General features: G+C 33.6%; 3 protein-coding genes across 3 annotated transcripts in view; 1 reads left to right on the top strand and 2 right to left on the bottom strand.

Annotated features, from left to right (window-relative positions):
* The window catches only part of LOC106636770 (uncharacterized), a 57,197-nt gene that overhangs the window by 27,671 nt on the left and 10,572 nt on the right, over positions 1-18,954 (top strand). Inside the window, exon 2 of the mRNA XM_014349271.2 lies at positions 17,851-18,084. Coding sequence (XP_014204757.2) covers positions 17,851-18,084 — 234 coding nt within the window. The remainder of the gene's footprint in view (positions 1-17,850; positions 18,085-18,954) is intronic.
* Positions 304-3,497, bottom strand: LOC149373477 (lipase 3-like). Its single transcript, XM_089596209.1, has 7 exons — positions 3,494-3,497; positions 3,295-3,393; positions 1,803-1,917; positions 1,145-1,385; positions 864-1,022; positions 551-778; positions 304-456 (listed from the first exon to the last, which is right to left on the bottom strand). The coding sequence occupies exons 1-7, from the start codon at positions 3,495-3,497 to the stop codon at positions 304-306; spliced, it is 999 nt and encodes a 332-aa protein (XP_089452335.1).
* On the bottom strand, positions 5,170-13,999 carry LOC106646215 (lipase 3-like). Its single transcript, XM_089596208.1, has 6 exons — positions 13,747-13,999; positions 8,297-8,411; positions 7,181-7,421; positions 6,899-7,042; positions 6,599-6,826; positions 5,170-5,385 (listed from the first exon to the last, which is right to left on the bottom strand). The coding sequence occupies exons 1-6, from the start codon at positions 13,997-13,999 to the stop codon at positions 5,170-5,172; spliced, it is 1,197 nt and encodes a 398-aa protein (XP_089452334.1).

Here is an 18,954-nt window from a genome sequence, read left to right as displayed (position 1 = left end):
TGATTCTCCAGCTCACTAAAAATTATCAGTACAAAATTATTAAGTTTAAATAAATTTTGTTTTGATTAAATCTCATACTTATTTTAAGCATGATAAAAAAGTTAACCAAAAACGCTTATTGAAAGTTTGTGTTTTTACTACTGTAGTGACTTTATATACGTACATTGTGAAAATAGTTTTAAACATACAACTGGTGTTAATGACGAGGTGTTCTGATGATAAGGTACCCATCGTATAAAAGCTTTGATTACAGAATCTTCATAAAAGATTATGTATTATATATTGTTTAATATTTTATTAATATCACTTAAATGATGTCATCCGATCAACGATAGTATAATAAACAAGATCAGGGGCATTAGTGCCCCATAAAAAGTCGAAATGATTGAATTGTGTATCGTTTATTTTGTATATGCCCAGTTTGTTTGGTGTCTCGTTGTAAAATCGATGCGCATCCTAAAAAAAAATAAAAATAAACGTAACAATGAAAGGAAACATTATATTAATGGATCCAAAGTTAAAATAATGTTGGAAATGTAAGGTCTTATACCTCTTGGCCAACAAACAAGTCGTTTTCCGACCAATAAACAGCTACAGGTACTTTAATTTTGGAGATGTCGTATCTTGGAGGTTGTCCTGATTTATATATTCTCACGTTCTCTAAATGGCCGTAATCAAACTTATGGAAATCATTCCCACTCACTTGCTGGAGCATGTGGATAAATAGCTTTGTTGAAGTGCTTGCCGAAAAGTTTTTCCAAATTTTATCCAACACAGACTGAGAAAAAATTTTTTTTGAAACATAGGTTTTTAAAGTTTATCATAAATGTAAAAGTATTCGCTTTAAAGTATAAATTACTTACCTTATCCAGCTGCTGGGGATCAAACCCAGCCATTGTAAGTAAGGGTATGCCACATAAAGGACGTTCTAATAATTTATCTGCACAAATAAACTGGGAAAACATGTCGAAGAGAGAACTCCGTGGAAGAAATTCATACATACCAATGGATTTTGCGAAATTCTGTGAATGATGACATAAGTATGCCGTTTATTGCCGTATTAATAATACACCCTCAAGAAAATGGCTGTTTCATAATCATATCAATATTCACACGATATTTAAATTCGTTTTGATACACTCACCCAAATTGTTGGCCAATAGGAAGAGATTACTTTACCAGGCGATTTCATGTGACTGATGTAAGTCGCAGGAGCAAGAAGGAACGCTGCCTTCACCTTCTTGGCGATCTCGGGCTTTTCGATTGCCATCACGGAGAACATGGTGGCACCCATGGAGTGGCCGATGTAAAATATGTTTTGGCCTGTTTTGTTCTTTATATAATTTATAACGGCTGGTAGATCGTATTCACCCATTTCCTGCCAACTATAAGTAATAAAATGTACCTGTGTTTGAGAGTGCATCAAGTACTCAAATTACAATTACCACACAAAATCGTGACGTACGATATTTCTTTAGATTTTTAATATCAGATGTTCATAATATTTGTAATCTTTTTCTTTAATTACTGCTTGGAACTAAAGGTTTTTAAATAATCTTAGTTGTGGGATAATTTAATCATAATATACCAACGAATCTCTAGATTGAATAACAAAAAAGCTTTCATGATATAAATTTCGGTGCAACTAAATGTGACTGTGATTAAAAGTGATGTCGAGTGTGTATGGACCAAAACAAAACACGTAAGATAAATCTTATCGACACGTCGAGTGACACAGTGTGAATGGAATAGCTGTGATAATAACAAGAATGGGTGAAGAGTATCTAATTTTTCTAGCTGACCTGAAATTCCAAAAGCGTTGATCTGTTACTTTATAATACTTGTGCTTCTTCGAGTGAATGTTGCCTCTTGCATTTCCTATCCATACATCGTAGCCTCGTTTGGCAAGAATGTATGCTGAAAGTGGTAAAAAATGTTGAGAGTCTAAAAATTACGAGAATTCATGTGTATTGGGAGTAGTGGGCGACCAATGAAAAATTAGTGGGGAGGTGGAAACAGTGAATAACTTGTGGTATCGCTCACACCTCAAAAATAATTAGGAAAATGGGCTAAGTGCCACTTATTTTGTACGAAACGTAGTAGGATGTACGGTAAACCTCCAACAAATTATTATCTATTGTAGGTAAACGCATATACCACTATTTTCGTTCGCATACCTATGATTTAACGTATCATATCCGGAGATAGAACCATATCCGAGGGCACGCTGCGCTCGATTTTACAAAATATGTTATTGCACTAAATCGTGCCCCCAGATACAATACTCGAGGCGAATGTACTTAAGCCTCGTATTAAATGTAATAATTTAAGAGAAAAAGATTACGTAAAGATCTTTTTGCAGAAATGATCCAATCATTGGAGCTTCCTCGTAATCCATGCTGAATGTAAACAGGCTTTGAATTGATTCTTCCTACAATTCGATGTAATGACAAAATATAACCATCTTTTGTTAGTACTCTATGCGTCTGTATTGGTCGTTTTACCTGCAAGAAATCTAAGTTATTTTGCAAGAAACAAACATGTGTTTACCGAACACAGAAACTAACATGACATTAGATTACTACAGGTTCTAAAATAACTCAGATTAGATGCATCGCCTACGGCTTATTGCATTGATAATTATTTGTTGTTTGCAATGTGAACCTTGAATAGTTGAAGCACTTTTATTTATAACTAAGAGAAAAATTCTTTACGTTGTTTGTTCGTACTCTGGTTTGTTAAAAAATCCTTATTTTTTGTGGAATCGTCGTTTCTATTTAATCAAATGTACTTTAGTACTCACTAGTGTTATCGAAAATATATTAAAACTATACGGACACATTAATTTGAATTTGTTTAAATTATAATTTTAATACATAAAATAAAGAGTAAAAGCGATTTTATTATTAATTATAAACTAAAACTTTATGAGTATGTGTACCAAAAAAATAAAATAACCACTGTTATCAGGGAAAAAGCGTAAGTGATATTGAAAATTTTAATTTGTAAACAAGCAGTACTATATGTTATATATGTTCTCTCTTCCTCTACTTTCTTTATGAAAGCAGACTGCATTTGTTTAAAAATGAAATACATAGTATCCAAAATAAAAATTTATTTTTATAGACAGTCGTAAACATTTTAAGGTAGAGAATCTAATAACTCATGTGCATAGTAGCATTATTTGGATCTTAGTTGTTTTGTTGTAGTAAAATATTATAAATTTGACTTTGCAAAAGTTAACACCACTAATAAAAATATCGTAAGTAATGAAAAATCTAGAGAAAAACTAACCATAAGGTGGCTCTTTCGACGACCAGCACTGCTCGGCTGTACTAGCAATAACACCAGTAACAGTAAAATTGCACTGACTAGCTGAATTTTTCTTCCAACCTGTCAACATACATTTAAATAACGACGCCATACATTGATTGTATAACGTGGATGTCAACCATATAAAATCAACGATACCGAACAAAGACAATCTTTATACCCATATTACACACTTTCAACTTACCCAATACACCATCATTGCAGCCAACAGATTATGTATTTATTTTTTAATAAAAACACTGCGCTCAAGAGAGATGCGTTGAAACAGCCATTGGACTTATTTACACGACTAAAAATAAGGGGGTATACATGTCAATTCGGAAAAAACCAATCCTGATTGTTCTCTTTTACCGGCTCGTCAGCTTAATATACTGAAAAAGCTAACGCGATTATTTATTAATAGGTAGACACGCACTTATCCATGCCACTTAAGACTACGATAACTTTTTTTTATCTTTCTATAAGTGGTATTAACTTCCGTTGTCAAGAAATACTAGATAATTATAATTATACTATAAGTCAACTGCTGATTTTTTTATTTGCTTAGTTATTGACCTATTTATCGTGTGTATAACAATAAATGTGACAACGCCTTTGTACGCTATTAGCCAAATACTTTGAACTATTTCAATATATTAAACGTTGCATTTTTTTGGCAGATTTTATTTCAGAGAAGTTCTTTTTGTAAGGTTTCAGAGTATCCTCAAACTTTACCATTTTTGACTATCTCTGTATGTAATGAAATTATGAAATCGTCAGGATTCACAACGAATCTCGATAATGTCAACTCGAATTTTAAAAGCCCAAGATTTAAGTACACATAACGTACAGTTCAAACACAATTTCTGAAATTCAAGTAGGCTTTACTTTACCCTTTACGTGCATGCCCACGTACACGCGTTTTTTATGTAACAGTTACTGTTCTATGCCGAATATCCATTGAGCAACAAAAGAGACACCACTGACTGGAAGAGTCATATACTCTTATACAATGTAGGGATAGTTCATCAAAATCACTTTTACCATGTATGCTGTTGTATATCGTAGATGTTTATTATTTATCCATTATGTACACTATAAAACAACCAAGTTTAAATACATTTTACTTTCAATTAATAAAATAACTATTTTAAGCAAATAGAAAAATTTTGTAAACACACCAATCACAAGTGCACATTTTGCACATTACGGAATATTTAACAGTTATTCATTGTTACTGAAAAGATTTTTAATTAAGGCAAAGCTTAACGACATAAAACTTGATGTTACTGAATGTAAGGTCTATTGATTAACTCGTGTATTCAGTATAGTGTCGTAGTTCCAACAAATAAAAATAATACAAAAAGCTTTTATTATAGTACTGCAGATTTAATAAGCCAATAATAATAACAAGACAATACATTGCACAGATGATATCAACTCTGGAAATATGAATAATACAAAACACCATGAGCTGTATGATTGACATAGTACATATTTATTTTTGTAATTATTGTTAGTATAAATTATCTTGTAATATATTACAGTCTAAAACTAATATCTTTAAAGTAACAACTTATCACTCAAGTTATTATTCAATTTAAATATCATCTGAAGAAGATGCTCATACAAAAACTTATCAGCGTTAGTGGCAAATAAAAAGTCGAAATGATTGAATAGTGGATCATTTATTTGGAAGATACCTAGTTTGTTTGGTATCTCATTGTAAAACTGATGCGCGTCCTTAACAAAAATAAAATGGAAGTAATGATAAAAAGTAATATATTATTAAATTAAATGTTCAAATAATGTAGAAAAGGCAAAATTTTACATACCCTTTTGCTAACTAACAAATCGTTAACCGACCAATAAACAGCTCCAGACACCGATTTGTGAAGGCACGTCGTTTTCTGATGGATATCGAGGCGCGACAGGTATGCGCTGGGGAGTTTTGCGTCTCTTTTTGACAAAGTCTTCCTTCACCCCTTGGAAGTTTTTGTTCGGAGGGCACGTGTGTGAGATGGTGACTGATCGAGTTTGTTGGTCCGTGAAGGGAGGGTAGGGCATTTTGGGCTTATCATGGGTAAGAAAAATGTTTATTTCGAGCGAATTTACGGCCATCGTTATTGGATGTCAGTGTGTAGTCTCATCGGCTGGTCATGTGTTGCGTGTTGGAAATATTTTTACTTGGCGGTGAAATGAGGGATTATTTGGGTGTTGACATACCCTGCTAATAAAAATAAATAGCAAATATACATTACGCAAGTCTCAGAGATGAATGTTTTGATTTATTAGTCGAAAATCAGAGTAGGCTCTACTATATCTTCTGCGTGCAAGCCCACATACACATGTTTTTTACTTAATACTTATGCTCTAATGTAGCCTCTTGCCTTCGATGATTAGTAAATCAATGAGATATGTATTATATATCAAATTTAACAATAAGAGACACCATTAACTTTCGAATAATCGTACATTCGTGTGATGTTCATAAATTTTTTATGCAAATGATGGTGATAAAAATATGTAAAATTGTTCGATGATACATAAATGTCGATGACATAATGCTTTCGATAATAGGATGGTTTACCAAAAAACAAATTATGTTGCCTATCTATTTTGACTTCGGATCATCTTATTTATGGTAGGTTTTTATTATTTATCCATTATGTACATTGAATTATAAAATAGTCAATTTAATACGTACAATCGCAAGTGCACATATATGAAGATGCTCAGTGATATACATATATATATATATATATATATAGATTAAGTTGTGTTTTTAACATAGTTTGAAAGTTCCTGTACATAATAACTCATGAAGCTCTTCTTATAATACTATAAAACTAAGAAATAATAAAAAAGACAAAACATTGTTACATACTCCGCGAAAATAGCATTAGCTAACTTTTTATAAGACTTATTTTTTTTAACTTTATTAAAGATTACATTTAACTCACTACACTATGGATTTTTTTACAGTTTAATCTAGTTTAAAGCTGATATCTTCATAGTCATAACTTGTCATTAAATTTCTTATTTATTTCCGATAGTTTTTGAAGAACATGCCCATACACCCAGTTATCAGCGTCAGTGGCTCGTAAAAAGTCGATGTGATTGAATTGTGTATGGTTTATTTTGTATATGCCCAGTTTGTTTGGTGTCTCGTTGTAAAACCGATGCGCATCCTTAACAAAAATATAATAAAAGTTATGATAAAGGGAATCTTCATATTTGTGGATCATAAGTAAGAGTAACTTAGGAAACATAAAATATAATATACCTCCTCGCCAACGAAGTTGTCGTTTTCCGACCAATAAACAGCTACAGGTACTTTAATTTTGGAGATGTCGTATCTTGGAGGTTGGCTTGATGTATATTTAAATTGGTTTCCTAAATAGCCATAATCAAACTTATGAAAAGGTCTTCCGCTCGCTTGCTGGAGCATATGGACAAACAGCTTAATTGAAGTGCCTGATGGAATGTTGCTAAAAATTTCATGTATGATACGCTAGAAGAAATAACACAAAAAATGACTTTTTGAAGTTTGTCAAAAATGTATTATTGCGCACAAATTATTTACCTTTTTCGGTTGGAATCCGAAAATTGAGACACCGCCACATACCGGACCATTTAGTAGTGGGTTATGACATACTAACTTGGTAAAATCATCGAAGAAATCACTCTGTGGTAGAAATTCGTATACCTTGCTGTATTTCGAGAGTTTCTGTGGATCATGACTCGAGTAAAGTATTTTGTTAAACAATTTCCATTCATAACATATCTCCAAAGACGACAGTATTTTTCAAATATGTTTCAATATATATTTGAACTCGTATTTGAACACATGTTTTAATCTACTTACCCAAATTGTTGGCCATAAGAAAGCGACTAATTTACCCCGTGATTTCATATTATTAATATAAGTCGCAGGTGCAAGATGAATTGCTGCCTTCACCTTCTTGGCGATCTCGGGCTTTTCGATTGCCATCACGGAAAACATGGTGGAACCCATGGAGTAGCCGATATAAAACATGTCTTGGCCTGTTTCATTCCGTATATAATTTATAATGGCTGGTACATCGTATTCCCCCATTTCCTGCCAACTATAAGCAAAAGTATGTGTATGTTTGTGAAAACATCAAATATTTAAATTACATCTCCCACATAAAATCGTAACAAATTATATTTCTTTAGATATTTAATATAAGATGCAAACAAAATTTTTTCTTACAATTTAAAACCACTGGGTTAAACAAAAATTTTTTTAAACATTATAATGATAATTTTCCAAGTTTAGCATTTCTATATAGAATTACATTTTTTACCAACCAATGAGTGTATGAAAGTTTAGAATACTTTGACTGGCCGATTATGAAGTCATCCACTTTATGATATAACGTATCTTCAAGTATGCAATCTCATGCAATTCGTATTCGTAAATAACTTATATAAATCATTATGTCATTACGTTGGATTTTATGCGAAAAAAAAGAGAGAATAATGTTAGTACAGTGCACCTTCCCAACTAATATTATTAGATGTAAGGCAATGTAACAATTTTATGATTTATTTCTAGTATGTTTAAAGTGTCAAATAATATAGTCTGAATCTCAGCTTGGCACTTTTTAATTTTAAAAGACTGTCAGTAAAAAATTAATACGTTAATTAATTGTTATATCTGTCTCGTCATTTTTACACTTTTCCCTTCCTTACTACCCCAACTTGTATAAGCGCTAGTATGTATGACAATTTCTTTTTTATAACGCCACAAAAACTTTCAAGTCGTATGTTGTTATGGATCATGATGTAGACTGTTTCTTATACCATGGCACCTTGAACATGTATGGACCAAAATACAAAAACACCTAAATTTAATTTTTCAACCGACGTATCAAGTGACATGCAATAAAATAATGTAAATACAATAGAATTAATAAGAATGAGAGTATATGAAATGTATCACAATCAATTAGATTACCTAAAATTCCAGAAGCGTCGACTATTTACAGTATAATTCTTGTGCTCCTTTGAGTAAGTATTGCCTCTAGCATTTCCCAACCACACATCGTAACCTTGTTTGGCAAGGATGCATGCTGTAACGTATATAAATTATTTAATTGAAATATTACAAAAAACTTCAAGTAAACAAGTTTATTGTGAGGGTGGGAGAGTGAGTACTAAACAAAAATTGATTCAACATTTCAGAAGCAGTGGAAGACTGACATCTAAAACTACCAATACGCTTAAAACAACACGAAAACCAGCTTAGCTCCTCTTATTTTGTTTGGATTGTCGGAGAATGTGTTAGAAGCTCCTAAAAAATGTATGCAATACACGTACAAATTTATGTTTGGTTAAATTGTAAGCCCTCTATGATTTTTTCTTCAATTGATACACCAAAGATTGATTGGTACAGAAACAGTAAAAAAAATAAGATAATAAGATGTTAGCAAATAACTAAATTATGTAGTGGAAAAAAATGAGAAAAAATAAAGGTAATAAAACAATTAAAATCCGCATACATAATGGCTTAGAATCAGTAATGTATGAGAGTTGAGGTTGCTGTAAACTTTGGAAGAAAAATTAATACACCTCTGAGATATTTTAACTGTAACAAGTTGGTAATTTGTTTGTTTCGGAAATTTTACGTTAATCGTTTGATCACAGAGTTAATGATTGAAATGGAATAATTTTGATAAAATCGTACAGTGTTTTGAATATATTTACAGACCTACAAAAATCGTTGTACTTTTTCAAGGAGTATATACGCAGAGCTAAATCCCTACTAACACTTCAGTCCCACTTTACGTGTGATAATAGGAAAAAATAATTACGTAATGATTTTTCTTGAAGGAACAGCCAGTCGTTAGAGCTTTCCATTAATCCGTGCTGCAAGTAAACGGGAGTTGAATTTTTTCTACCAGCAATCTGATTTACCGATAAAATATAACCATCTTCTGTTGTTACTTTATGCGTATGTATGGGCTGATCCACCTGTGAAAAGTATAATTCATTTTGTTGAAAATGAATGTACAATTTATCAAAAACAACGCAATATTATACCAAAAGAAAATTCAAAAAGAGGGTCGTGCCTAGTACCCGATTTAAGGAGCTCTCGAAGTAATCTTAGTGTGTAACATGAAAAAATTAGCTGACCACAGACGATGCTCGGTTCTCCTCCGTGTATATGTTACAGGAGTATTTTATTGAAAAATTTCCAGTCAAAAATATTAAAAATCCATAACAACGTCCATTATGCTCAAGGAAACTTAATATTTTGTTAAGAAGACAATAATTATTTAAAACAGATAAAAAGAAATTAGTTTGTAATTTATTGAAATTACAATATTCACTATCACGAATACGAAATACAAAACTTCAAAAAAGTAGTTTACTTATTGTTGGCAAACAAAAATTGTAAATCATGTGAACTGAAACAACTAATTTTTTAAGAAAATGCGATGCAAAAAAATATTACATAACTATTTTTTTTACGTACCTTGTTTCCAAAGCTAAAGTTTGTATTAAAGATATTAGAATATAATATAAATCTCAAGGTCTAGTTAGTTAAAACAAAATTAATTTGTTATAAATTACATTGTCTTGACATAATGTACCATACTATAAAGAGATACCGATGTGGTTGAGGCAAGCCATAAGTAAATTAAAGTAACATAAATATTTCTAAAAAATTAAATGAAAACTAACGGAAGGGCAGTATTTGTTTACTCCTGCACTGGCTGTTTGGACAAGCATTAACACCGATAGTAGTAGCATTGCATTGGCCAGCTGGACTTTTCCTCCAACCTGTCAACATACATTTAAATAACGACTTCATGCATTGATTGAATTACGTAGATGTCAATCATATAAAATCGACGATACCGAACAAGGAGATTTTTTATGCATCATACACTTAAAACTTACTAGATACACCATCCTTACAGCAAAAAAATTATGTATTCACTTTGTTGTCAAAACACTGCACTCAAGAGAGATGCGTTGAAATAGCCAATTGATTTGTATTCCTCCTAAAATAAAAGAAAGGGATGGTATACATGTCAATTCAGAAAATACATCGTTACTGTCCTCTTCGAGCCATTTATGAGATTAAAATACAAACAAATTCCTCATTATTTACTTATACATAAATACGTAGCTGTTGGTGCCAGTTAAAAGTTGAATAATGTTTTTTAATTTTTCTACGAGTAGTATTAACTTCCGTTGGCAAGAAAGACTAAATAATTATCAATATATTTTAAAGTCAACTATTGATTTTCATATTTACGCTTCAATAGTCTGGATTGTAATGTGCGTAATAATAAAAATGTATGAGATTATTGGTTCACAGTGAATTCAATACGAGAAACGTAAAAAATAATATGAGCCTCATTAAATGTACACGGAAGAAGGTTTGCAAGAGTAAAAATGCTACTTTTCAAAATGCAACTATTCTCTGTGACTGAATGAGAAAAAAGAGCAAGTCAATCGCACTTTTATTGGAGCGAGGATTAGAATTTCTAGAAAAATATTATGAGTGGAAATTCCTAATACTCAGTAGGTTCCACCGGAATTTCCATAGCGTGGTCGTATTTTTTAAAATTCTAGTTCAAAATTTTAACTGTCAGACTCATTACACTTCAATACTGATACCTAATCTCTAGTCTGCACTAGTCGCTCATATTGACTGATTTTTTACAATTGTATTCAAAAGTATTGTAGTGAAAATTGGAAGATTTCTTCATATCTTAGTATTAAAAGTAGTTTTTAAACCATATATTTATTATTGCATTTCCCTCCTTTGAACGTTTTTTTTTTTCAATTTGGAGAGTTACTTCACCCGCGGTAGGAAAAAATAGAGTTCGCACCTGGACAGCATCCAACCAGGGAAAGCACAAGGAGTCCCTCGAGTCTGGTGTTTGCTCTGGTGACATGCGACAACAGGTACAAAATCTTAAATTGTTGTTTTCGTGTATTGGAATACTGTTAATTCTGAAAAAGCTAAATTAGAAATTTTCCACAAGGTCTAAAAACATATACCAATAAACGTAGAACACGTGCTTATTTTTGAGTAACTTAAAGCTAGAAGAGCCAACATTTAAGAAATACGTAGCGATTTTGGAGATCATATTTAAAGCATCAATGAAATAATTTTCATTACTGATTGTAGGGTAACTTTCAAAGCAGTTAAGTTTGGTGGATGGAGTAATAGACATTTCCCTCGATCGGAAAATTTTCCCGGGGACGTCATTTTCCCCATAATATATCCATTCCCCCAGAGAACTTTTCAGACTTTACCCCATATAAAATAAAGGTATTTTGACATGGAGGGATGTACTTAAATAAACTTTTTCTTTTACAAACTTCACTTTTTTATGATTGTAATGCTAACTTTATTGTAGCTATTTTCAAGTTATATGTCATTGTTACGATTGTTTTTGCAACTCCAAATAACAACTAGCCTATGTTATTTTTCAGTCCAAATTTATTATTATTTTCAATAATTGAATAAATGTCAATTCCAAAAAAACATTAAATGCATATTAAACACTATGTACAAAATTAATATTACCTTGAGAATACAATTACACTTTCCGTGGTATTCATTTTTCGACAGCTGCTGTGGAGTAGAGGGAAAATCCTATAATACGTTCAAATACAGGGACCAAAAGTTTCCACTCTTGACGTAACTTATTACATGTTATGAACATTAAAAATTGTATATGTCTAACTTTGAATTATGGCACTGATATAAATTTAAGTTCTGTTAATCAATTTGGGCATTTATTTTAATAAAAAAATTCGTGTAATTGAAAGGGACCAAGCAACCATCTGACATTTACTGTTATTTAAATGCAAAAAACTTACTTTCAGAATTAAATATTTACCAATCACATTATGCAGAATTATTTATATATCTCCTGATAACTCTGCAAATCCCTTACTACCTCCATAATTCTCTTGATAACCCTCTACAAAATTTTAAAAATTCATCAGAAAAATACTAAAACATCAATTCTTTTTGTTGTTTGTTGAAATAAAATCTGCAAAAGCTCGATGGAAGTAAAGTGATCGGTTCATGCGTAATGAATAGGTATCATAGCAGGTATCGAATTTTATCTGTCATGTACTCACGATTTCACATACATATATGGATATTTAAACATTGAGTATGCCACAAAAGTATGTACGTATAGGTAATATGTAACGATTTAGTTTTTTTTCAAGAGCTCAGATGTTAACATTAAGAAAGAAAATACACTACTATGTCATTTCTACTCTCACCCCAGAGTATATTATTACACTAATTTCGGACACAGGAGGGTATTTACATGGCATTTTTATACCCGTACGGTATATACATCCATACGATTACCCTCCGGTCAAGTATATCAAGTTATGTACACTTTTATCCAGGGAAACCATTATAAGCGTGCACCAGCCCGCGCAGCACCTGCAGCTTTTGCATACGACGTAAAAATTTTCCTTTACGCAGTGAAAGTTGACTTGATGCCAGCCAACGAAATCACGTATCTGTCTCTCCCCAGCTCAGCAGTAGGTATCCATCCACTTGGTAACTCGACGAGCTATAGCCTCCGCAATTCAGCCCCTCGATTTTTCTCCTTTCATCCCGTCTACCTCCCTCAGTTTTTCATTAGCCCGCAGTACTCGTATCGGCCCATTACGCGAGTGCACGAGACATTATTGATACTTGGTATTTTACTTTTTTTCTCTCCTTCCTCCTTTCTTTTTTACTCAACGCGCGTATTGTACACATGTGCACGTTACGCAAGAACTTCAAAGATGTAAGAAGTTGTCGTGTTTTTTAGCGAAATGGCTGGACACCTTACGCAAGACCCACTCCTAAAGAATACCACCAGAAGGTATTATTTGTTGGCGAATCAATCGAGGTTTTGTTTGCTGCTTGTTTTCTGAAAATGTACGAATATTTACGGGCAATGACTGCAGCTTCTGCTTCTGAGATGGTATTTCACTCTACAGATGCAGCATCGGAAGCAAGATTTTTTGTTTTTGGTTTTCTCTTGTTAGTAATACCCGATACAATTACACGTAATAAAGTCATTACGGTGAAGGTGATAAATGTCTCAAATAATCATTGCGAATCGTATGAGAGGACTATCTTCAAGTAACCAACAGATGTAGGAAAAGAAAAGGAAAAAATCATGTAGAAATGAAATATCACCAAGGCCTGACCACAATGTCCCAGGAATTTCTCGTCGAAACCATGTTTAACCGACAATCTTCATCCCAGTTCGATGCCCTCCGCTCATGACCACACGTACTATGGGATCTGCATTCACCGTGTCCGTTCAACTCACCAACACAGTCATATCCACGTGGCCAACGCGTTATAACGTAGGAAGAAGATGCCGAACAAATGGCCTATTCCGCAAACAAGCAACTCACGTGTCGCAGCTTCATAGTCATACCACCAGCTCCGTTGCATCACCCCGTAGTTTTTTTGCATCTGCCAGACACCGATTTGTGAAGGCGCGTCGTTTTCTGATGGATATCGGGGCGCGACAGGTATGCGCTGGGGAGTTTTGTGTCTCTTTTTGACAAAGTCTTCCTTCACCCCTTGGAAGTTTTTGTTCGGAGGGCACGTGTGTGAGATGGTGACTGATCGAGTTTGTTGGTCCGTGAAGGGAGGGTAGGGCATTTTGGGCTTATCATGGGTAAGAAAAATGTTTATTTCGAGCGAATTTACGGCCATCGTTATTGGATGTCAGTGTGTAGTCTCATCGGCTGGTGATGTGTTGCGTGTTGGAAATATTTTTACTTGGCGGTGAAATGAGGGATTATTTGGGTGTTGACATACCCTTCTAATAAAAATAAATAGCAATTATACGTTACGCAAGTCTGTAATTTAAATCATTGTACAAAATACGTGTGCTTTTTTTATTTATTTATTTTTTTTTTTCTATTCTGTAAATATTTCTATAAAGCCAGCTTTAGTAAGATAATTAGTTACAAAAAACATGGAGGTAAAAGAAATTTGGCCCTGGTTTGTCACAATTTTCACTTGACATTAATTTTTAAATTTATCAATAGTATTATCAAATAAATTATCCACAACTATCGTCGTACAGGATCTTTCAGCATATCGTATAGTAAAGAATGATGTCTATACACTGTTTTCTCTACTATTATCGTACTACTAGCATCTACACTATCAACCTCTTTAGAGATTTCAGGAAGTGATTTTCAATATCCGGGACTGTTTTTGCTACTTCAGTACTTTTGTCATGAAAGTTGCATTAGTATTACGATCTTTCATGGAAGACATGGTATTTTCTATCTCGTTTCGAAAAGTGTTTTTTTCTCCTCTATTACAATATCAAGATGTTATACAATATTGGATCTCAAAATCCATTACAGCACTCTATTCTTGTTATAAAAGAATCATTCGCACGGCACGCTCGGTTATTTTTACTTTCAATTTCACGCCCTTCCACTCGTACAGTGAAACACCCAAGTTGAAATCATCTTGGGAATTTTAAATAGAATTTCTGCACAGCCCGAACAATGCATGGGCGCTCTCTCTACCTCAGTGCCAATTCCAATCGAAAACAGAAATACTCACGAGAGTAAAAGAAATTAAATAACTACGTTATGTACACGTATTTTTTTCTTTTTTTTTCTACCAGTTATGAACGTAACGAGATAGCCACCGGTGCACGACGTGTGGGACCTACACGTATAGAATACCCATGTGCGCTGTTACCCACGCGTGAGTCTGAGAGGGAAGCAAAAAGTACCATCGTGACGGATGATAGCAATTAAAAGTGCTACGCCTGTGGTAGTCGTGCAATAAAGAATCGGTCGTATCGGACTCTGCCTCAATAAACGTCCCATAAGCTGCGGGCTGGGCTACTTGAATGAACGTGTGCACACACATGAACACAAACACACACACACACACACACAAGCACATACCTAAAATGCCATTTTCGATCGGAGCATGGGGTGAGAGAGGATCGACGATCGGTGCCAAGCCGACCGTATATTGGCAAACGGAGGGAGGCTCTCGGAACGAACAAGTGGGGGGATCACATTGCGCACAATGATGGAAATCCAAGAGATGAGACGCGGATTTCTTTTTTTTTTTTCAAGCTACGATCTTCCGTGAGGTCGAGCTCTCTACTCCACTTTTTCCGATACTGGTGTCGATTATATTGCTCTGTCGAGGCAAAATAACCCTCTCGTTTTGGACTTGTCTGCGTTGGCTATACTTTCATTTTTCGTTTATGAATCTGTGGCTCGATTAAGATGTTGTACTTGTTAGAATTAATGTATGAAAGTAACTCTTGGTTTTAATCAAAACATTAACGGATGTAGCAGTTATTAATGGAAACAATCGTTTCTGGGCATTGGCATAAATCGAGAAAAGATCGGTTGTAATTTTGGTGGACTTTAAAGACATGCTTACTAAATTTCTGCGGTTTCATCAACTTTATTAATCATCGGGTTTTGTAATCAAATTTTTTAAATTAAGAATACGAAAATTAGTTATACATAAAATGTGTAGAATAAATGTAGTCGTATAACATCGAAAACGAAGCAGGGTGTGAAAACCTCGTGTGGTCATCCATATCGATCGTAATAATTATTATTAACTTATTGTAATATCCACTTGCGCAGTACGTCATTTTGTTAAGCTGAGCAAAACAAGAGTATGATACAACAGCGAAAGCTCGTAAGCCAAATGGAGTCATGAAAATTATTTTATCATCACGACCACTTATGTCGAATTATCGAAGGCTCATTTGTGCTCACATAATACTACAGCGGACACGGTGGTGTAAATAAAGTTGAAATTCGATATTACGATATTAGGAAAAGCTACGTTCATCGGTCGAATAAAAGCACCCAGGGAAAGAGAACAAAAAAAAAGAGAGATGAAGATTCGTCACATGTGCGCGCAATAAAAAGTCAAGGTCAGAAGAACAGGGAGAGGAGAAAGAGGGATATCCCGGTTCCAGTGCCGGAAGAGAGGGCAAGCCCACGTGTCACTGTACTTCCCCGTGCGATAGACTTTGAATAACGAGCACATGTGTACGCAAAATTTAATCAGGTGAAATGCACGTGTGTCCCCAAGTTGTAGCTTCTAATCATAAGTAGGCACATACAGACACCTGCGTTGCGCTGTTAAACCACGTGTATGCTTGAAATGAACCTGTTGACGCCGGGATAAATATTGTTACACCTGTGTTGCCTATCATAGACCATGTGTTACAAGTGTACGCGTTCAAGGTACGTCTGTGTGTGCTTGGCTCTTTGTTAAATGTACGGATATGGATCCTTGTTTTATTATTAACAGGACGGGTGTGCTTTGTACTTTGAAAATCTGTTGCGAAGAATTAGCTTTTATTTTTCCATTGCAGTGGGTGGAGCTTGATATCAGACAACAGTTTGCTGCAGCTGATGCTTGGCGTTGCTCGATAGGAATGATTTTGTTTTCATGCAAATTGTCATGTAACAAAGCCCAGGGTGATTAAAGAGAATAGCTTTTAGGTGCCAGTGAATGTTTTGGGGTGATTATGATATGATTGCAAATATTAAATCCGATTACTCGAATGTTCGAATGTCAAAGGTCAAAGTGTCAGTTTAACTGGGACTAAATGATAGCAAGAATATGAGATATTTTTATCCATCACGTTAAATATTTTGAATGCTGTTATCGTATTTATAATAAAAAATAATATATAGTTATTTTACGTCAACTTTAATGTCACGATTTTATACGATTTTATGTCAAAAATAATTCAACTCGAAATTAAGCAACACGCAACGTTTTGCATGAAAAAGATTTTGATAAGTTTTTAGTTTCCAATGACCTTGTATTAAAGTCAATGCAGGTTACAATTGGAATACCAATTTTAATTTTAATTTTATGACTTTTATATTTCTCTATGAAATTTTTAGAAACAATTTCAGAAGATAAAAGTTGTGACACTTTTTGTTTCTAGTTACCTTTTTTTCAAATCCCAATGGGAAACCAAAATAAGAAGTGGAGCAAAAAAGAATATAATGTAATATCTGAAAAAAAAATCTCGTGATGAATGTAAAACTCTGATTTGTACTCTATACCTGTATCTAAAAGAAAGGGTATAAAATAAAGAGATATTCGTGTTAAAATCAAAGTAGTGATCTTATTAGAGCTACTAATAACCTAATTCTAGTTCTTATTAGCGCTTATGGATAGAGATTCAATACAATTTTCATAACCATATACCAAGACAAATACAGTCAGTTTTAAGACGAGCTTTCAATTTTATAAATATTTAATGTACATGTACTACTCCATTTTTACGTAATATTTTTTTTTTTTTTTTTTTTTTTTTTTAAGCGTGCATAGAAAAATGAAAATATTCTGCAGAAAGAAACGGTGTCATAACAGACGTAGCTTAGTACCTCACGTTATATTAAAAATAAATCCAAATAACAGTTAATGCCTCACACAAAAGAGTACGAAAAATAAAATAAAAATGATTAAATCGATGATTGCAGAACTACAAGGCGAAGGACGCGGACAAGGTGGTCGTCTACACGACGACGATGGGGATAGTGCGCGAGACGTATTACCGTTGCGTCCTAGTCAAGCAGATCCTGAGGACGCACATGGTCAAGTACGAGGAACGGGACATGTACATGTCAACGGAACTGCAGACCGAGCTAAGAGACCGGATCGGCTGCACAGCCATAAAAGTGCCACAGCTCTTCATCGACGGGCAGCACATCGGGGTGAGTGTTATCTCTCTTTCTTTTCTTCTTTTTCTTCTTCGTTAAAAAATAATGCGACGCGGAAGTCATTCGCCGAATAGGCACTCGGTACAGGACGGAGATAATTAAATGGAAATGGGATAGCCGCGAAAATGAAGTAGGTCGCACTGATTGTGCATATGCATGTATTTGTGTGCAGTTGTGCGTATGTATACATGAAGAAGGCATTATCGTAACGGTGACGTTGGACTAGAACGAAATGGAGTAGCTATTTGTGGCAAGCAGTATTTAATCACATCGATCGAAATGAGTTGAACGTATAGTCTTCCCCATTAGCTGTTACGAACTATACGTAGGTCTATTAATATTTACTTTACTACGATGTATCGGATGTTTCCTTACCATTGGATTTTCAATTTCTTAAAGATTCACATCCGCATAGCTTCCTGTCAATAGTTTTATGAATAATGTTGGAAATAAAATTCATAATTTTTCAAACCTTTTTTTTTTTGACTGGACTGAAGTAATTTTTGAATCATCGTTACCAAATGTCTTTAAATAATGACAAAATTAGTTGCCAGGAACAGGACATCTTTTATTTGAGATGATTTTTTTTTTTTTTTTTTTTTTTTTTTTTTAATGAAGAAATGAAGAAATGAAGAAATAATGTTGAAAAACTCATAAGTGGTACTAGTATTTGTTACTTTTCACATTTTACTGCTTTACATTATTGTTGTTTTATTTTACTCCGCCAGAATAAAACAGATACAAAAATAAAGACACGAAAAATATATAATTATGTAATGATAAAGGTAACATCAAAAAGTTTTAGTCATAGAAAGTAAAATTTTGTGACAGCTAAAAGGAACAAACGATCCACTTTAAGTTCAG

The sequence above is a fragment of the Copidosoma floridanum genome, unplaced genomic scaffold, assembly GCF_036245765.1.
Source record: "Copidosoma floridanum isolate Cflo_tuat_1 unplaced genomic scaffold, Cflo_Japanese_pri ptg000030l, whole genome shotgun sequence".
Classification (NCBI taxonomy): domain Eukaryota; kingdom Metazoa; phylum Arthropoda; class Insecta; order Hymenoptera; family Encyrtidae; genus Copidosoma; species Copidosoma floridanum.
Note: the sequence above shows the minus strand (reverse complement) of the source record. Positions and strands in the feature narration are given on the sequence as shown.